This window comes from Nannobrachium achirus (assembly GCF_963921795.1).
Source record: "Nannobrachium achirus genome assembly, chromosome: 6".
Lineage (NCBI taxonomy): Eukaryota > Metazoa > Chordata > Actinopteri > Myctophiformes > Myctophidae > Nannobrachium > Nannobrachium achirus.
In genome coordinates this window covers 49,163,552-49,179,544 of record NC_137815.1, presented here as the reverse complement: position 1 = coordinate 49,179,544, position 15,993 = coordinate 49,163,552, and the positions used below count along the sequence as shown (strand labels likewise).

Below are 15,993 nucleotides of genomic sequence, written 5' to 3'. Positions count from 1 at the left end.
AAAAAGAATGATAAAATAATGGATAGTTGCAGCCCTAAACAGTGCAGTACACAGACCCTAGTACCCTGTTACAGAGCAGACTGACAATTGTGCCACCTCAGCTGATTCATTTCATTCCTCCGTTCACTTTGCATGAGCTCATTTCACCCATCTCTGTTTCCAACTTCAAAAGCGAACCTCCCGGAGGAATATCGTCTGAGGAATTTACGAAATTATTAATGGAACGCATGAACTTCATTGATCGCTTGAGGGAGAAATTGGACCTCAGAGCGCTCTGAAGAGAGAGAGAGAGGCGAGCTGGATTGGTCTCAAATGGATTCTTCCCCGTTCTGACTGACAAGCAGCTGACAACGACACTTGACCCTACCTGACAATGATGGTCTTGATGTTAATAGCTGTGTTTTTAATGTGGGCACGGGGGAAATAATGACTGTATTTCTCCGGTGTGAGAAGCATCTTGAGCTAGTCAGTATCTCTCAGGCACACCTGTATTCACAGAGTAAATAGCGGATCTGCATGACATTGATCTGCTATTATCAGTAATTGTGAAGGGAAAAGTGTGCCTATAATGATACCAGGTTGAAAGTGGTTAAAATATATTCTTTAGAGTATAGAATTTGCTTTTGTGATGGGAAATGAGTGTGCACAAAGTAGTGCATTCATATTTATTTAATTAATTCATTTAGTAACTAAATGAATGAATAATGTGTGGTTGTCACAAAATCCCAAGGTGCACGTGATTTGTCTCAAGGCACACCGTTTGGGATCCACTGATCTAGAATCAGTGGGACGTACAAACGACTGTTCTACTACAATCATCTCACAGTCACACTAAAGTCAACGGGAGAGCTGGCTGTGGAGACCGGAGATGAAGAGACAAACAAGTAACATGGACATAAAATAGTGAGTTGAGGAAATAACGCACAAAATGCATACAATATAATAGCTTAAGCAAAGCAGGTGTAAGACAGAGAGAGGGCGTGAGAGATGAAGAAATACGAGAGGGCACTGCAGTTTAAACTGGCTCCCCTGTAGAAGTAAGACAAATTGGGCTATGGAGTCGACTCGGAAGCCCGGAGTCCCTATCTCTCTGAGGAGGAAACCAGCGTCTCCCAAGCATTAAAGTGGAAAAAACAATGCCACTGCAAGAATTTAATGAGGAAGGCTCTGCAATGTTCTCTGCTCTCTCAGCCCCACACCGAGCCTAGTGACACAACAATTCTTGGCATGTGGTGATTTTCTGTTTCTCTCACTCTTTATTCAGTGGCTTTATTTTGGCTGACTTTACTACTGGAGGAATGGAGTGGATATCGGGACTGTAACCGGTCCGCGCCCTCACGCTCACCCCCCTGCCTCGGCCCTAATTCATTACGGCTGTGAAAGTGCCATGCCACTTCTCAGTGACTGCAGCACTCCACTCCCTTAGAAACTCGTGACTAGATTACACACTTTATCAAGCTCTTTGCACATGCTAAAAGCCATGACTTAACTCTTGTGGACAGCAATGCCTCCTATGCCAGCGAGGGTAAACTATGCGATTCATTAGTTTGAGGGACGCGCACAAACAAGAGGCCGGGGACACGTTTTTTCATCTGCCTATTTAAGTATGACATTGATGATCATGTCCAGGAACAAACCTTGCATGGGCTGCTCAGAGGGAAGAAACAAAATGAAAAACATCTCATTGTCTCCACTGAGGGCATGGAATTATTTCTATAACATTAGGCTTTGTCCATGGGCTCATTTGTTCATAGGGTTATAAGATTTGTTATACATATAGACAACATAATGATTAGGCACTTTAACTGTTGAACAGTTTTCTCAAGAATGCTGGCAGTATGCATTAGCAGATGCCAATAAAAGCTCCCCTATAGATCAACAATCCATCCATCCTCGTTTGGCCAACGCAATTTTGCAGGCTTTAGAATGGCCGCGACACAAAACAAAGCGGAGAAGAAGAATTGGGACTTGGGGGGAGAAAAAAATATAAAGGTTTGTAGTCCTTTTGCAAATATTTGATTGAGGTGCAATTCATGGGCAGCCAGAAGATTGGAGTGCACTGAAAAAAAAGCATGTTCAAAGTGGAAGAAAAACAATCATAGGAAGGTGGGAGAGCTTGCAGGCAAGGGGGTCTGTAAAGGAGGGGGGATGGATGGATAGATGCTGATGGATGAACTTTAGCACTTTCCCACCCCAGGTCTGATTGAGTGCTTAAACACAGCCAGTGAATTAATGCCGGGTAATACTCTGGAGTAAGCACATTGAAAACCTTGGCTGAGGTATTTGTAAGTAAAAACAATGTTGGCTTTCTTCACCAAAAACGTGAAAGAGAGTCATTCCCCACAAAACAAATATCTTTACCTCCTTTTCAGTCTCTATGTCCTACGTGTATTCTTTCCGCCAGGCTGGAAGGTGGAATGTGTGCGTGCGTGCAACTAATCACCGTCAAACCTTTCAAGAACACTGCCAGTAGGCCAAGAAAGGCCTCTCCTCAGCCTCACAGTGATGCTATACTAGGCAACCTTACATTTTGGCCTGTACCTCTTAAACTGTCACACAACCAAAATTAAATATACATGTACAAAACATTATCACATTGTGTAATCATCCCTACATTTTAATGCACATTGAGGGTCCTCAAGGTGCAAAGCTGAAACGATTTCACTTACACCCATAGGGTGCACCACAAAAGCTGGAAATGTCAATTGTTGACAAGTAGTAGGCTAATGTCTTAAGCTCATAGGCGCAATATTCCCCATAGCTAAGCAGGATTGACTCTAGGACAAGCACGAGTTGTTTGGCATCCCACGTGGCCAAGCTTTAATTGTAGCTTTCCTGTTCCCTCCACAGCGTTCCTTGATACAGGGGCGACCTTAAGGATCTGGGGCCCCTTTTTAAGAGCTAATGTGGGACCCCTGTACACACCCTCCCCCCTTAGCAGTAGCTAAGGCCGCTACGGCTGACATATCACATTCATAAGAATAGAATGAATGTGGTCACATTGACTTTGACCCTTGACCTCTCACATCTATTCAGTGCATCCTCGAGTGGACATTAGCTCCAAATTAGAGATATGCTCTTAAGGTGTTCCTGTGATAAAACCTTCACGAGAAAGACACAGACCAACTGACAACCCTTGACCATAATGCCTGCAGCCAAGGCTGTCAGCAGTTGGAAGGTATAAAAATCTCACTGGCAAGGTCCAACTTCTACTACACAAAAAGGCACTTGAAGACTGCGACAATAAGTTAAATCTTCTCTCAACTTCTTTCAAAAGAGTAAGGTACTTTTTCCACTCCGCACTGTCAATGGAGCTGAATGATCGAAGTCAAGTGAAGTGTTTTTCACCGTTCAAAATGAGAAAGTGTTCTGGAGAAATGTCATACCCTTCTTGATGGTCTGTCACGGTTTGAAAGTGAATGGCCACCGGTATCTCCCAAAAGAATACAAAGAGCCTCAAACTCCTGACAACTGTAAAGGCCAAGTGCCAGTGGCCAATAGCACTGCTACCAAACTACCATCAAACAGCTCTCTATTCAGGAGGATCACTTCAACGTGTGCTTTTGAATTCTGCCAAATTGGTCCTGACAGTGTCAGAATTGTCGATCTCCAGTGCCTAACCATGTCCCTTCTTCTCCTCATCTCGTCCCCTTCTCCTCTCCTTCCAGCATTTGTTTTGTGTCACCATCAGTTAAGCTTGTCAGCCTCCATTGCAGCCAACTGTCTGTCAGTCAGTAGCCCTTTTATCACCAGCACTTGCCAAACACAGACACCACTGCTCACTCCCCTGACTCCACCACACTACCATGGATTGGCCGATTTGACAGTGAAAAGTTCGGTAAATATGTAGAAGAATAGAATCATGTACGTTACTTATACAGTAAGCAGGACAATGTGTCTCTTACATTACTTTGACCTGCAGTCTCTCATCTCACTAAAAACAAGGTGACCAACATGATGTTCATGAATGGTCCCTTTTTTAAATATGATAAAGGGTGTGGCCAAGTTGTGATTGGCAAGTCGCTACGATAATAATAAGGATAGAAGTGCAGCAGCAAGGCCATTAGCCAGCTAGCTAGCAAGAATTAGAGACCTACGCAATAATTGCCGCTTTCTCTCTTTCTCTGACACACAAGGTCATCTTTAGCCAAAAGGAGTCTAGCAACAATTGTCTAGATAATACATTTACCCAAACGTTAATCAAATAATTACTTTGTATCTAACCTTACTTACTGATTCCATGCTTGCAGCAGGGTCATTTATACTGCTGCATTCACTTGCCACAAGGACAACAGTTTTTCAATCAATCAAAGGAAAGCAAAGTATCTTGATTTTTACACATCAATTAATCAACGTGCCAAAATTATAGTCTCTGGTTTTCTATGCAGTCTTTGTGTGAACCAAGCTGTGCACATCTGGTCATATGGACTCAAAGGAAAGAATGAGGAAAAATACCAAAGAGAGACCATGTCCATTTATCATTGAGTCACTGTGAAGTAACAAAGTATGTTACAGTAGTTTTGGTTGAATCTATACGTCAATTGTCTCCGCAACTGTTTTCTAGTTTACAACTACATTTACTTCTCAGGCACTACATAAAATAAAATAAAACTTTACTCCACTACATTGGCATTAGACACCTTTTAACATTGGACATTCTAAATATAATTCTCAGTCTCTCTCATCATCCTAATTGTGCGTAATCACACCAACTGGCACTCTCATCAAGACAAGTTGTGGGCTGCATAATGTGCATATCTTCCACAAAACAACACAGCTGATTTGCATATTAATCTTTCTCTAGAAACACAAACAACACCATGGCCGCCTTGTCCAACATTGGCGATAGAAGTGGTGATGACAATATTACTGCGGCACTGCCAACACCTGCTTTGGAGAAAGAGAGAGAGAGAGACAGAGAGAGAGAGAGAGAGAGAGAGAGAGAGAGAGAGAAAATCCCATAACAATGTTTAGAACATTCAGTTCCTTTAAAATCACATATCTTTCACCTGAAAGAATGATACTGTGAGTCTGTGACAAATTGTCACTTACCGGAGTCAATTTCAAGATATCCAACTGGTCGGCAGTCTGGAAGCTAGGAACAATACATTTCTCACGGTCTAATTTACTGGTTATTTTATGCTATTTCAAGTTCAAGTTGTTTGTTGTCAGCAAGTAGTGTTTTGCAGACACATTTTCCTTAAAGCATGAACAGTACAAAATACCTTTAAGGTATACCAGTTATAACTGAATGAAATATGCCCATAGATATCAGACCATCTTTTATTTACTTTTAGTTTTTAATTCATGAGATCCAAAAGGATGACTAGTATATTCTGAAAGTAATGCATGGAAATGACCACTGGTGTTAGCTCTCTTTAGGTGAGATTATGCGCTGTGTCATTCATGTAATTGCAGTAACAGAATTAAGGGAATAGGAAGGAATCCTGTAAGGCTGCTCCAGGAGCATTTATTAGATGTGCAAATTAAATGAGATGCGGTTGGGGGACGGGAATAGGGTAGAAAGGGTGTGACAGAAAATATGCATTAATGTAAGATATATTGTAGAAGTGTATGTATGGCCGAAGCTGATAATAGACAATGACATGTATTGGGGCCGGTGTTGTCCTTTAAGGAGAATGGGAGGAGTGGAGAGAAAGGGGAAGAGGAAGGGATTCTGTCTCAAAGCAGGGCTATAGCAGGGCAGACTAGGCTGGAATTGAAGACGCAGCGTCCAGAAAATTATGGGAAACTCCCAGCCTTTCCCAGTCCAAATAATCTGGCAGGGACTTGATTAAAACAATGAACTGGAACAATGGAGAGAGGGAGAGAGAGAGAAAGAAATGGAAAGGGGGGGCAGGGGCAGGGACGAATGCCTACCATTGAAGCGAGCACCTCTTATTCTCAGCAGCCCATTAAATGTGGGCGCAACGGGCCAGGAGAGAGGCGAGGCAGCTCAGAATCTTCCCACCACACAGAGGACTACCCAGCAGCGGTGGCAACAGTAGCAGCCTGAGCCCGGGAGCTCATGAGCAGGGGTGTCACACCAAATTCTGGGCCCTGGGTACAAGGATTCACTCACATTTTGTGCTATAACTATTGAAAAAATAGCAGATATACAAGCTCACAGCGTGGCACCAATCTGCTATTTTTAAATCTTTTTGAAAATGTGTGCGAAATATTTCAAATCCTCAAGTTTCTATGTCAGTGGTGCTCAAACCTTTTCATGTGAAGGACACGCAAAATTATATGTTTTTGGCCACAGACCCCCCCCCCCCCCCATCTCAAAACATTTAGTTCCAGGGACCCCCCAGAAGCAAAATTTGAGTTACAAATGTTCGCTTAAAAAGTACATTTATTCAAAAATGGGCCGCAATGTGAGCTTGTATATCTGCTATTTTTCAATAGCTAAAGTATAAAATAATTAAGGCCCCTCGACCTTGGGCCCTAGCAACTCAGTCCCACTTTCCTCCCCTTGTGACGCCCCTACTCACGAGGCACAAACAACCGATGAGGAGCAGATTAAAAAGCGAACTGGCACGCTCAGCCGAGCAGAAATGCTGCACGAAGAAGAAAATAACATGATGATCCTCCAGCTCTTCTTCTTGTTTAGCTATCATTAGTTGGCTTGCATTTAATATCATCATTACATGATCACAGGTATTTATCTAGTTTACTTTCCCTTTGTGCTTCAAACAGCATAATTCCCTACTAAAATCAATAACACACAGGAAGATTTTTTCTTTAACTCTCTCTTTTCCTTTCTAAAAGACAGGCAGCCCATCCGTAATCACCAGGCAAGGGCTTATAAACGACTATGACACCCTACAACATAACACACACACACACACACACACACCAAACCTGATATCTTTTAATCAATCTATTAGCGGCAGTGCGAATGGCGATGACAGGCCCTCTGACTGATAAAGTGACCTGGCTGACATGCGAGTGTTTCTGCCCACTGCCGAGGCCAGATAATAGCCGGTGCGCGTGCCGAGATGATGACGGTGATAATGTTGGCACTGAGGGCCAAGAAGCACATCCAATCCCTCCCTGAATGTCAACCTTCTGCTATCGCCGCGACGGAAGACTTAGACTAGAGGGAGCTCCGAGACATGGGAGCCTGCTTAGAATGGATAACAGACAGACTGTCTCATTCGTTCCAGCTCAGAAACAAGGGGACAGACCTGTGGGCACACAGTGGACACACACACAGTCAAGGAAAGAGAGGTAAAATAGGGGTGGTCGCTCGGTGGCTGGGAACAGGGAGAGGAGAAAGATGAAAACATGTGCCAGATCAGTTACTTGTCATAAGATTACAGCAACGTGTTATTGTGTTTGTTTGTTCTTTTTTTCCTTCTTCATCTGAACCGTTACCAAAAGTGACAGAGCCTGTTCCCTTTTCACAACAGAAAGTGACAGATTGAAGGCCAAGCATCTCTTTCTTGTGTCTGTCTCCTCTCCCACTCTCTCGTCTCCAGTTCCCTGGATGTTTGGATAACCCAGGGCTGAGGTGAGAGTGTGGTGACAGGGCATGACACGATGTGCCTCTCTGCCCCCTGTCAGCTCCCAGGCACCCTGCCGTGATATGTACGGCTCGCAGCTCCACAGAACAGATGTTTTGTGTGTTGCCCTCGCATGTTGCACTGTCAGCAAGACCAACATTTGCGTGGGAGACCGCAGGGCATGAAGGGCACAGCCAGGCCTTTTTGTGAAGGCACAAACATGCACCACACTTGCTTCCATTTTATCAAAGCAATGTTTTACCAAAACACTGCTTCGTGTCACTATGGGGGCAATTTGACTTTATGGGTGGAAGGCATTCTCTCGCTCAGCAGACCACCATGTACGCACATTAGGGTTGGGTTTGACCAATGACCCATATACACATCACATAATCTCCTCATCACTCGCCACAAACTATGGTCCGATTAAACAAGAATCACAAAGAATCTTAAAAAAGGCAGAAGACCATCAGAACGATTAGATGTGTGATTTGTCAAATAGCAAATGCTACTGCCTAGACAGGCGATGCCTTTTGTCGGATGGGTTTCTCTGCCTCCACACTTCCAACACAGCTAAGATGTGTATTAATAGTAAATCACATAAGTTTGATGTTTAATCTAAAACAAAAAACGGCAACGAGCGCCTGATACAACATGAAAGAAACACCCATTTCCCGTACGTGATTTGCTCGCCTTCACACCTTGGGCTTGCTGAACGCTGGCATTCACAACTCAAAAGTTAATTTAACTCTGCGAATGGACAAATAGAACTAAATGGTACCGTAAGGGTCCATATGGTTACATTTGTCCATTTTCAAGAGTTACAAATGGATAAATTAACAATCAGCATTGCACTGTGTAGCTACTCCCGCAGGGTGAGAGAGAGAGGGAACGAGAAAGAGACAAAGAGGGAGAGAGAGAGAGATTATCAATGCGTGTCCCAGTCCTTGGGGCGTGTATTTGCCCTTCTATGACAATGCCTACTTCCCCAGACATTCGTCATTCCTCTGGAAGCGAACCCATCCCACTGGCTGTAGCTGTGCTGGGCTGTACTGTCACCGGCCGGCGGGCTGAGCGGAGACTGAACATCCATCCATCAATCTATTTATCCATCTACCCCCCCCCACCCCCCACCCCCACCACCACCACTCCGTCATCCGTTTCTCTCTGCATGACTCTCAGTACTCCTTTCCCTCGAGTAGATTTCTCTCTAGATTTGTGATCTGATGGAATGTGAGATTGAGAAAAAAAAAGATAGATAGAGCTTCCATCATAAGAAAATAAAACTGAATTCCTAACAAGTTAAGGATTGATATAAGTTGGAGTAGAAGAAAAGTGAGAAAAGTTATAGAAAATACATTTACTACTGGAGCTGGATTTATAAGCATAAAAACTGTGCCCAGTTATCATTAGCGGCATTAGTTACAGATATGGTATAGATACTTTTTTCTCTCTCCCGCTCTCATACACATATTCTATTCTCAGTTGCATGACATCTCTTGGGAAGCATGATAATTTAATTGCTAATTTAATCAAGTGGAGATGGCCGCTATTTATTATTACAATATAAAATATAGGCTAATTTATGACAACAGATTTTGTGATAATGTGCCATTAGAGCAACTTGGCTATGCAGGGCATGTCTGTCTCAATGAAACGTATTATTAAGACAGCAAACTGTTTGGGATTCTCAGCTGGCTTGTCCTGTGCTGGACTCACTTGAACAGGGCTGTCAAGCGATCTGAGAGACGTTTCTGGACCTCGCTGCTGTCATCCTGTCAAATTCCAAAGCTGAAGAAATCTTGCCTGCCACTTTGGTCAAGGTCAAATTTTCAAATTTTCTTCGTCATGGTAGCCTACTATGGTGTGTGTGTGTGTGTGTGTGTGTGTGTGTGTGTGTGTGTGTGTGTGTGTGTGTGTGTGTGTGTGATGGGCTATTGCTTACAAAATATATGTAGAATTTGGATCGCAGCCTTTTGGATATGATGATTCCTGCTCTTCACTGGTGCAGTCATCATCATGTAATAATTTGGCAAAGTCAGACTCAGAACATTTTTTACTGTGCACGATCTGCACCGTATGAAAGACCATTATCCAGTGAATTAGCCTATATATATATCCAGTGAATATTAGGCATCTAAATGTAGTTTTGTGTGCAACACATTGACTTTCATGCTATGCGTATGCTTAATGTATACACCATTACAACGGTGTCGCCGCTTAAAGATAGCAGATCATGGAAGCTTTGTACCGGTAGGCTACATTATTTTAGGTAAGTGACAGCAGTGACACCTTCGTAACGTGGTACTATATATAAATCGGCCTTTATGTCCGGTTTACTACGCTCTGGACCATGTTCAATGAAACACGCTGTGCATATAAAGTAGTAGAAATGTAATTGTGTGTTGAAGTAGGCAACGGGAATGCGGTTCACAACCACACCGTTCTGCGCTCAGATAACGGTTTTTCGGGCGCGCGTAAATAAGAATAGACCTATTAGGCTACAACGTCGCTATTTCGGATACTTGGTTTGCCTTTACTATATACACACCAGCAGCATGGCATCATTGTAGGGCTGCAGTAATTACATCCTAACCATTCCAGTCTTTCTTGTGTTGGCTACACAATAAAGGGTTAAATAGCTGAGGTGGAATCGGAGAAGCAAGGGGGACGGACGGAGTTTCAGCACCTAAAGAGGCACGGGCGTTTTTTCGCCCATCATGGAGTTATGCAAAGAAAAGGAAATCTGCAAACTAGCGAATGTGTCATTTATCTCCAAACTGCTCTCATTTTATATTCCCTCCCTGACTGCAGATGTCAGCCAGCCGACATATAACCGAGAAGCGCATGAAGTCAAACGGCGTGAAAGCCTCATCTACTAACTGTCTATGTAGCCCCGAACTTGGCTCTGAAAGCATATATAGCCTAATAACCGACTGCCATTCACACTGAACACTATAACTGTAAAAAATATAGTTTTAAAATCGTTCTAAGCCAAGTGGATGGTAGTGTTCACACCAACTATTACACAAATACAAAGATAGTAGGCCTATTCTCTTTATAGTTATCGTACAGTGGGAATGGTGCGTTTGACCAACAGCAAATATGACACCATGCCATCAACTTGAAGACATTTAGACAAAAAAAACGACACTGTGCGAGTTGGTAGAAATCAAACATCAACTTACCGGGGTGACACTCGGCCCAGAAAAGCACGAAGGCGGACAAAATCAGCGAGAAAATCCACCAGCAACACGACCGCAGTAGCCTCCACATTATGACGATATCATATGCACATCAGATCAATCGCTAATAAAAAAAAAAGGGCAACTGTTGAGTTATCCTTGCGATGAAACGAGGCTGCGTAAAAAGGAGCAGCAATAAGCCGCGCCAGACGCAGCGTCTCAACGTGTGGTTGGAGTTCAGTCTTTTTTTTCCTCTCGTCAAAAAAACGTCCCACCGGCTGGCAGCTCCTTGACGGACCCGGACACAAACATAACAATCATCGACGGATGATCACCAAACATGCATGTGTTCAGTTCATTCAGCGAGGAGGAGGTTTAGATAGATCTTATAGGAGGAATATATAGCGGGGCAGGCTGGTTATATAGCGGCTCTATACGCTGCTGCTGCTGCAGCGACCGTTGCAGCGGCTCTTCTATCGGGCAAACAGAGGAGGGATAGTTCGTTGTTGTATTTGCACTGGAAGCTTTCCATTCCTCCGTGGAAGGAAGTCCGAGTCTGGCAGAGACTTTCAAACAGTCTGGAGTGAAAAGCAGCGAGGATGGAGAGAGAGAGAGAAGGGGGGGCGAGAGGGAGGGGGAGGGAGGGAGAGAGAGAGAGAGAGAGAGAGAGAGAGAGAGAGAGAGAGAGAGAGAGAGAGAGAGAGAGAGAGAGAGAGAGAGAGAGAGAGAGAGAGCGCGCGAGTGTGTGTGTGTGTGTGTGTGTGTGTGTGTGTGTGTGTGTGTGTGTGTGTGTGTGTGTGTGCGTGTGTGTGTGTGTGTGTGTGTGAGTGAGAGAGAGAGTGTGTGTGCGTGTGAGAGAGAGAGAGACAGACGTAGAGAGAGAGAGAGAGAGAGAGAGAGAGAGAGAGAGAGAGAGAGAGCGCTCTCATTCCTCCGGATCCTAGTGCCTGTTGAGAGAACCAGAAGATACTGTAAAATATTGAAATATAACTAAGAGTGTGTACAAAGCAGTCTATGGTACAAAGTAACAAAATGGATAAGACTGAAAAAAGCCCCCCTGATTCCCACACAACACAAAAATAGGCAATTTAAAACTGAGAATGTAATTAATATAATCAATAATTGCATCAAGGAACTAATAATAAGGAACTCATTTTGAAACAAAAAGGACTTGACAATGAGAGGTGTCAATACATCTACACTGTCAGAGGTAGAGAATGTATTGATTTTATTATGGCTAATGTGTTAATGTGTAATAATTGAAAACAAATCACTACAATTCTACAAAGGCATGTGCGATTGTGCATTGTATGCACAAAGTAAATCATGAGTCATTATGTTGTATAAAAATCTACATTTTCTGGTCAATTGAATGGCTCAGAAAGGGTAAACTTTATAGCCAACTGCAGATTTAACTATGGGTTATGAATGCAGATGCAGCTGCTATGAACTATACACATATAGCAGGCAGCCTACCTGTCCAGAGATGCAGACATACTGTATCACAGTGTCTCAACCTTCTCTGGATCAGAACCCACCCATCTGACCACTTAACATGCCTTTGCTGCTGTGTTGAGTGGTCAGATATGGGTTGACTGCATGCATTTTCAGAGTATGTTTATTTTAATGATCAATCAATTGTATTCCAGCTTGAATCAATGGAATTTTAAAGGATTAGTTCACCCCCAAAATGGAAAATTGATAACAGGGCAGGAGAGAGGGGTCTACCAGCACCCCAATGACATGTTTTCGAAACCTGTTTTTTTTGGACCGTTATGATGTCTAGTTATGATTTCTGCTTGTTGCCGTCGCCAACTAATACCCCATGGGGTTCATTTTTAACCTTTTCTCACAACTATTCCCGATCTGAACCATACAATGGTCATAACAGAAAATGCCATAACGCTTGATGTAAACAACCTACAGGGACAAATGAACACACTTTTCTATATGATTTTGACCCAGGGAATTCATTAATGGTTATTTTTAACATTTATGCACATCTTGACCCTATTTCAGGACAGAAACGGTGAAAAAGAACCCAAAAATGTTCAAAACACGTCTATACTTCTCTTTGTACAGATACATTAAGGTGTATTCATTTGATACCACAGGTTTTTTAGGACCCTTATGATGTCTAGTTATGATTTCTGCTTGTTGCCGTGGTCAACTAATGTCCCATGGGGTTCATTTTTAACCTTTTCTCACATATCCCCAATTAGTGTGGGGATTTAGGGGAGCAAATGCTAATTTCGTGCAATTTTTACTTAAAGCGCGAAATTTTGCACAGATGTAGCCCAGGGCTTGCTCTAATGATTTAGCTAGGGCGCCCGAGTCTGCGACCTTCGGGGTCGCCACAGCGGTCAAATCAAGTTGGGCTTCCATTGACTTTCTATACAGGAGGAAAATACCCAGAAAAAGATTTTTTTTCTGGGTATTTAAGGAGGATCTGAGGGGTCTAACTAGGGGTTTGTCATGATGCTGAATCCATTGCAGGCATTTGTTTTGCACAAAAAACATTCTGTGGGCTAGAAATGGCCTCAGAAAACAATACACGTATGGGTGAGTATTCATGTTAGTCGGAGGCCTTAGGGTTTTTTTTTCTTGTGCTAATCAGTCTAAAAGTTCAAAATTTTGCACAGATGTAGCTCAGGGCATGTTCTAATGATTTAGCTAGGGCGCCCGAGTCTGCGACCTTCGGGGTCGCCACAGCACCCACACAACTCTGAAAAGTGATGACTCATCACTTTTCATCACTAAAGTAGATGGGAGCCCAACTTGATTTGGCCGCTGTGGCAACCCCGAATGTCGCAGACTCGGGCGCCCTAGTTAAATCATTAGAGCATGCCCTGAGCTACATCTGTGCAAAATCTTGAACTTTTAGACTGATTAGCACGAGAAAAAAAAAACCCTAAGGCCTCCGACTAACATGAATACTCACCCATACGTGTATTGTTTTCTAAGGCCATTTCTAGCCCACTGAATGTTTTTTGTTCAAAACAAATGCCTGCAATGGATTCAGCATCATGACAAACCCCTAGTTAGACCCCTCAGATCCTCCTTAAATACCCAGAAAAAAAATCTTTTTCTGGGTATTTTCCCCCTGTATAGAAAGTCAATGGAAGCCCAACTTGATTTGACCGCTGTGGAGACCCCGAAGGTCGCAGACTCGGGCGCCCTAGCTAAATCATTAGAGCAAGCCCTGGGCTACATCTGTGCAAAATTTCGCGCTTTAAGTCAAAATTGCATGAATTTAGCATTTGCTCCCCTAAATCCCCACACTAATTGGGGATATGTGAGAAAAGGTTAAAAATTAACCCCATGGGACATTAGTTGACCACGGCAACAAGCAGAAATCATAACTAGACATCATAAGGGTCCTAAAAAACCTGTGGTATCAAAAGAATACACCTTAATTCATCTGTACAAAGAGAAGTATAGACGTGTTTTGAACATTTTTGGGTTATTCTTCGCCGTTTCTGTCCTGAAATAGGGTCAAGATGTGCTTAAATGTAAAAAATAACCACTTTAATGAATTCCCTGGGTCAAAATCATATAGAAAAGTGTGTTCATTTGTCCCTGTAGGTTGTTTACATCAAGCGTTATGGCATTTTCTGTTATGACCATTGTATGGTTCAGATTGGGAATAGTTGTGAGAAAAGGTTAAAAATGAACCCCATGGGGTATTAGTTGGCGACGGCAACAAGCAGAAATCATAACTAGACATCATAACGGTCCAAAAAAAACAGGTTTCGAAAACATGTCATTGGGGTGCTGGTAGACCCCTCTCTCCTGCCCTACTAAGACTTGAGTTCAATAATATTCTTTTGTTTTATAGTCACATTCCTAAGACAATAATTTCATCACATACCCCAACTGATTCCGGATAGGGACCCTAATGCATTTGGGTCCCTATTTACTAAAATCTAAATGTTGTCTTCGGAATCTGAAAAATACAAAAAAATATTATTGAACTCAAGTCTCCATGGCATGAGTAATTAGCCTTATTCACGGCCCGCCCACCTACTTCCGTTTCTCAGTTTTCCCCGGGTGCTGACTTCAATTCGAAGGGGAAACTATACTGGACTTAAAGCCAACAAATCATTATTTCTAACAGTAAAGTAAATTATAGTGCTTTGTGCCGTTTAGTATCTTGTGTTCTTGATCATGCTAGCCGTATTTTATACTTTACTATTCGGAAATTGCATTAAATTTGCGATTTCTGTGCCAACTCCATAGGCTATGGTAGGATTTACCCCTTCAAAATATGACTTCAGCACCCGTGGGATGCTTAGTGGGCGGGCCGTGAATTGGGCTAATTAATAGGGAAAAAAAGTAATTTGGGGGTTGAACTACTCCTTTATTTATTGGTATCAAAATCAAAACAACATTTTCAAGGTTTTAAAGAAAAATACCATGCATTTAATTATTATTATTTATTTCATATGTTGTATATAAGTGCAATAGAATCTTTGTGTATTGCCATTTACTTCCAAAATAGCTATTGCAAACTAAATTAGGTACACTATTACAAAGATTGTACTTTCAGAGGTTACATAACACTTTTTACAAATGGCTATGCCAATATGCTTTTTCTATGATTAATTAGTACATGGAGAGAATAGGCTGCAAGTGTTGAGTTGGAACAGTGATTGAGGTCTGAGTGTGGACAGTGGACACAACAATGCTCTCATGAGTCATGGTAGAACCCACACAATTTCTGTACTAGCTTATACTCATTTGTTTGCACACAATATATCCTGTGGACAGTTCATCATCTACTATGTAAACAGCATACATTGTATTTCATTCAGTGTCCAAGGTTATACAGATAGGTAATGAAATAACACCTCAGCAACAATGCACTGCACTAGACTAGATGATTCAGTCATGTTGCTGTGAGATGGCCTTTATATAAACTGACCTTCAAGATTCTAATTTATTTGACCGTCTAAATTATATTTATAATTATATGAACATTCTTTATATGGAAAACAACATAATTGCAGCCTTCAAAACTTCACAATTGTTCATTGTCTGTGCCAGACAGTTCTATTGTGAAATTTGGAGGTTGACTATGATTTGATGTGACTCAATGAAGCTCACTAATTGCCAAGGGCAGGCTGTACAGCAGTTTGTCTTAATGCAAGACAAACAGGAACATCTATGGAAACAATACACTACAGACTACACAGTCAGTACTACATAGATCAGGAGCAGGGCAAAAACAAAACACACATCAGCCTTACAGTAGTCAATCACTAGAATGGGGAATCAAGTTACATAAAGTTACAGTTGCA

At 42.4% G+C, this 15,993-nt stretch overlaps 1 protein-coding gene across 1 annotated transcript in view; it reads right to left on the bottom strand.

The window, feature by feature from the left end:
* LOC308287144 (receptor-type tyrosine-protein phosphatase gamma-like) overlaps positions 1 to 10,784 on the bottom strand; it is a gene marked incomplete at its 5' end in the record, with an annotated part of 474,731 nt that extends 463,947 nt beyond the window's left edge. The window contains 1 exon segment of the mRNA XM_080728264.1: positions 10,697 to 10,784. Coding sequence (XP_080584390.1) covers positions 10,697 to 10,784 — 88 coding nt within the window.
* Between the last annotated feature and the right edge of the window lie 5,209 nt (positions 10,785 to 15,993).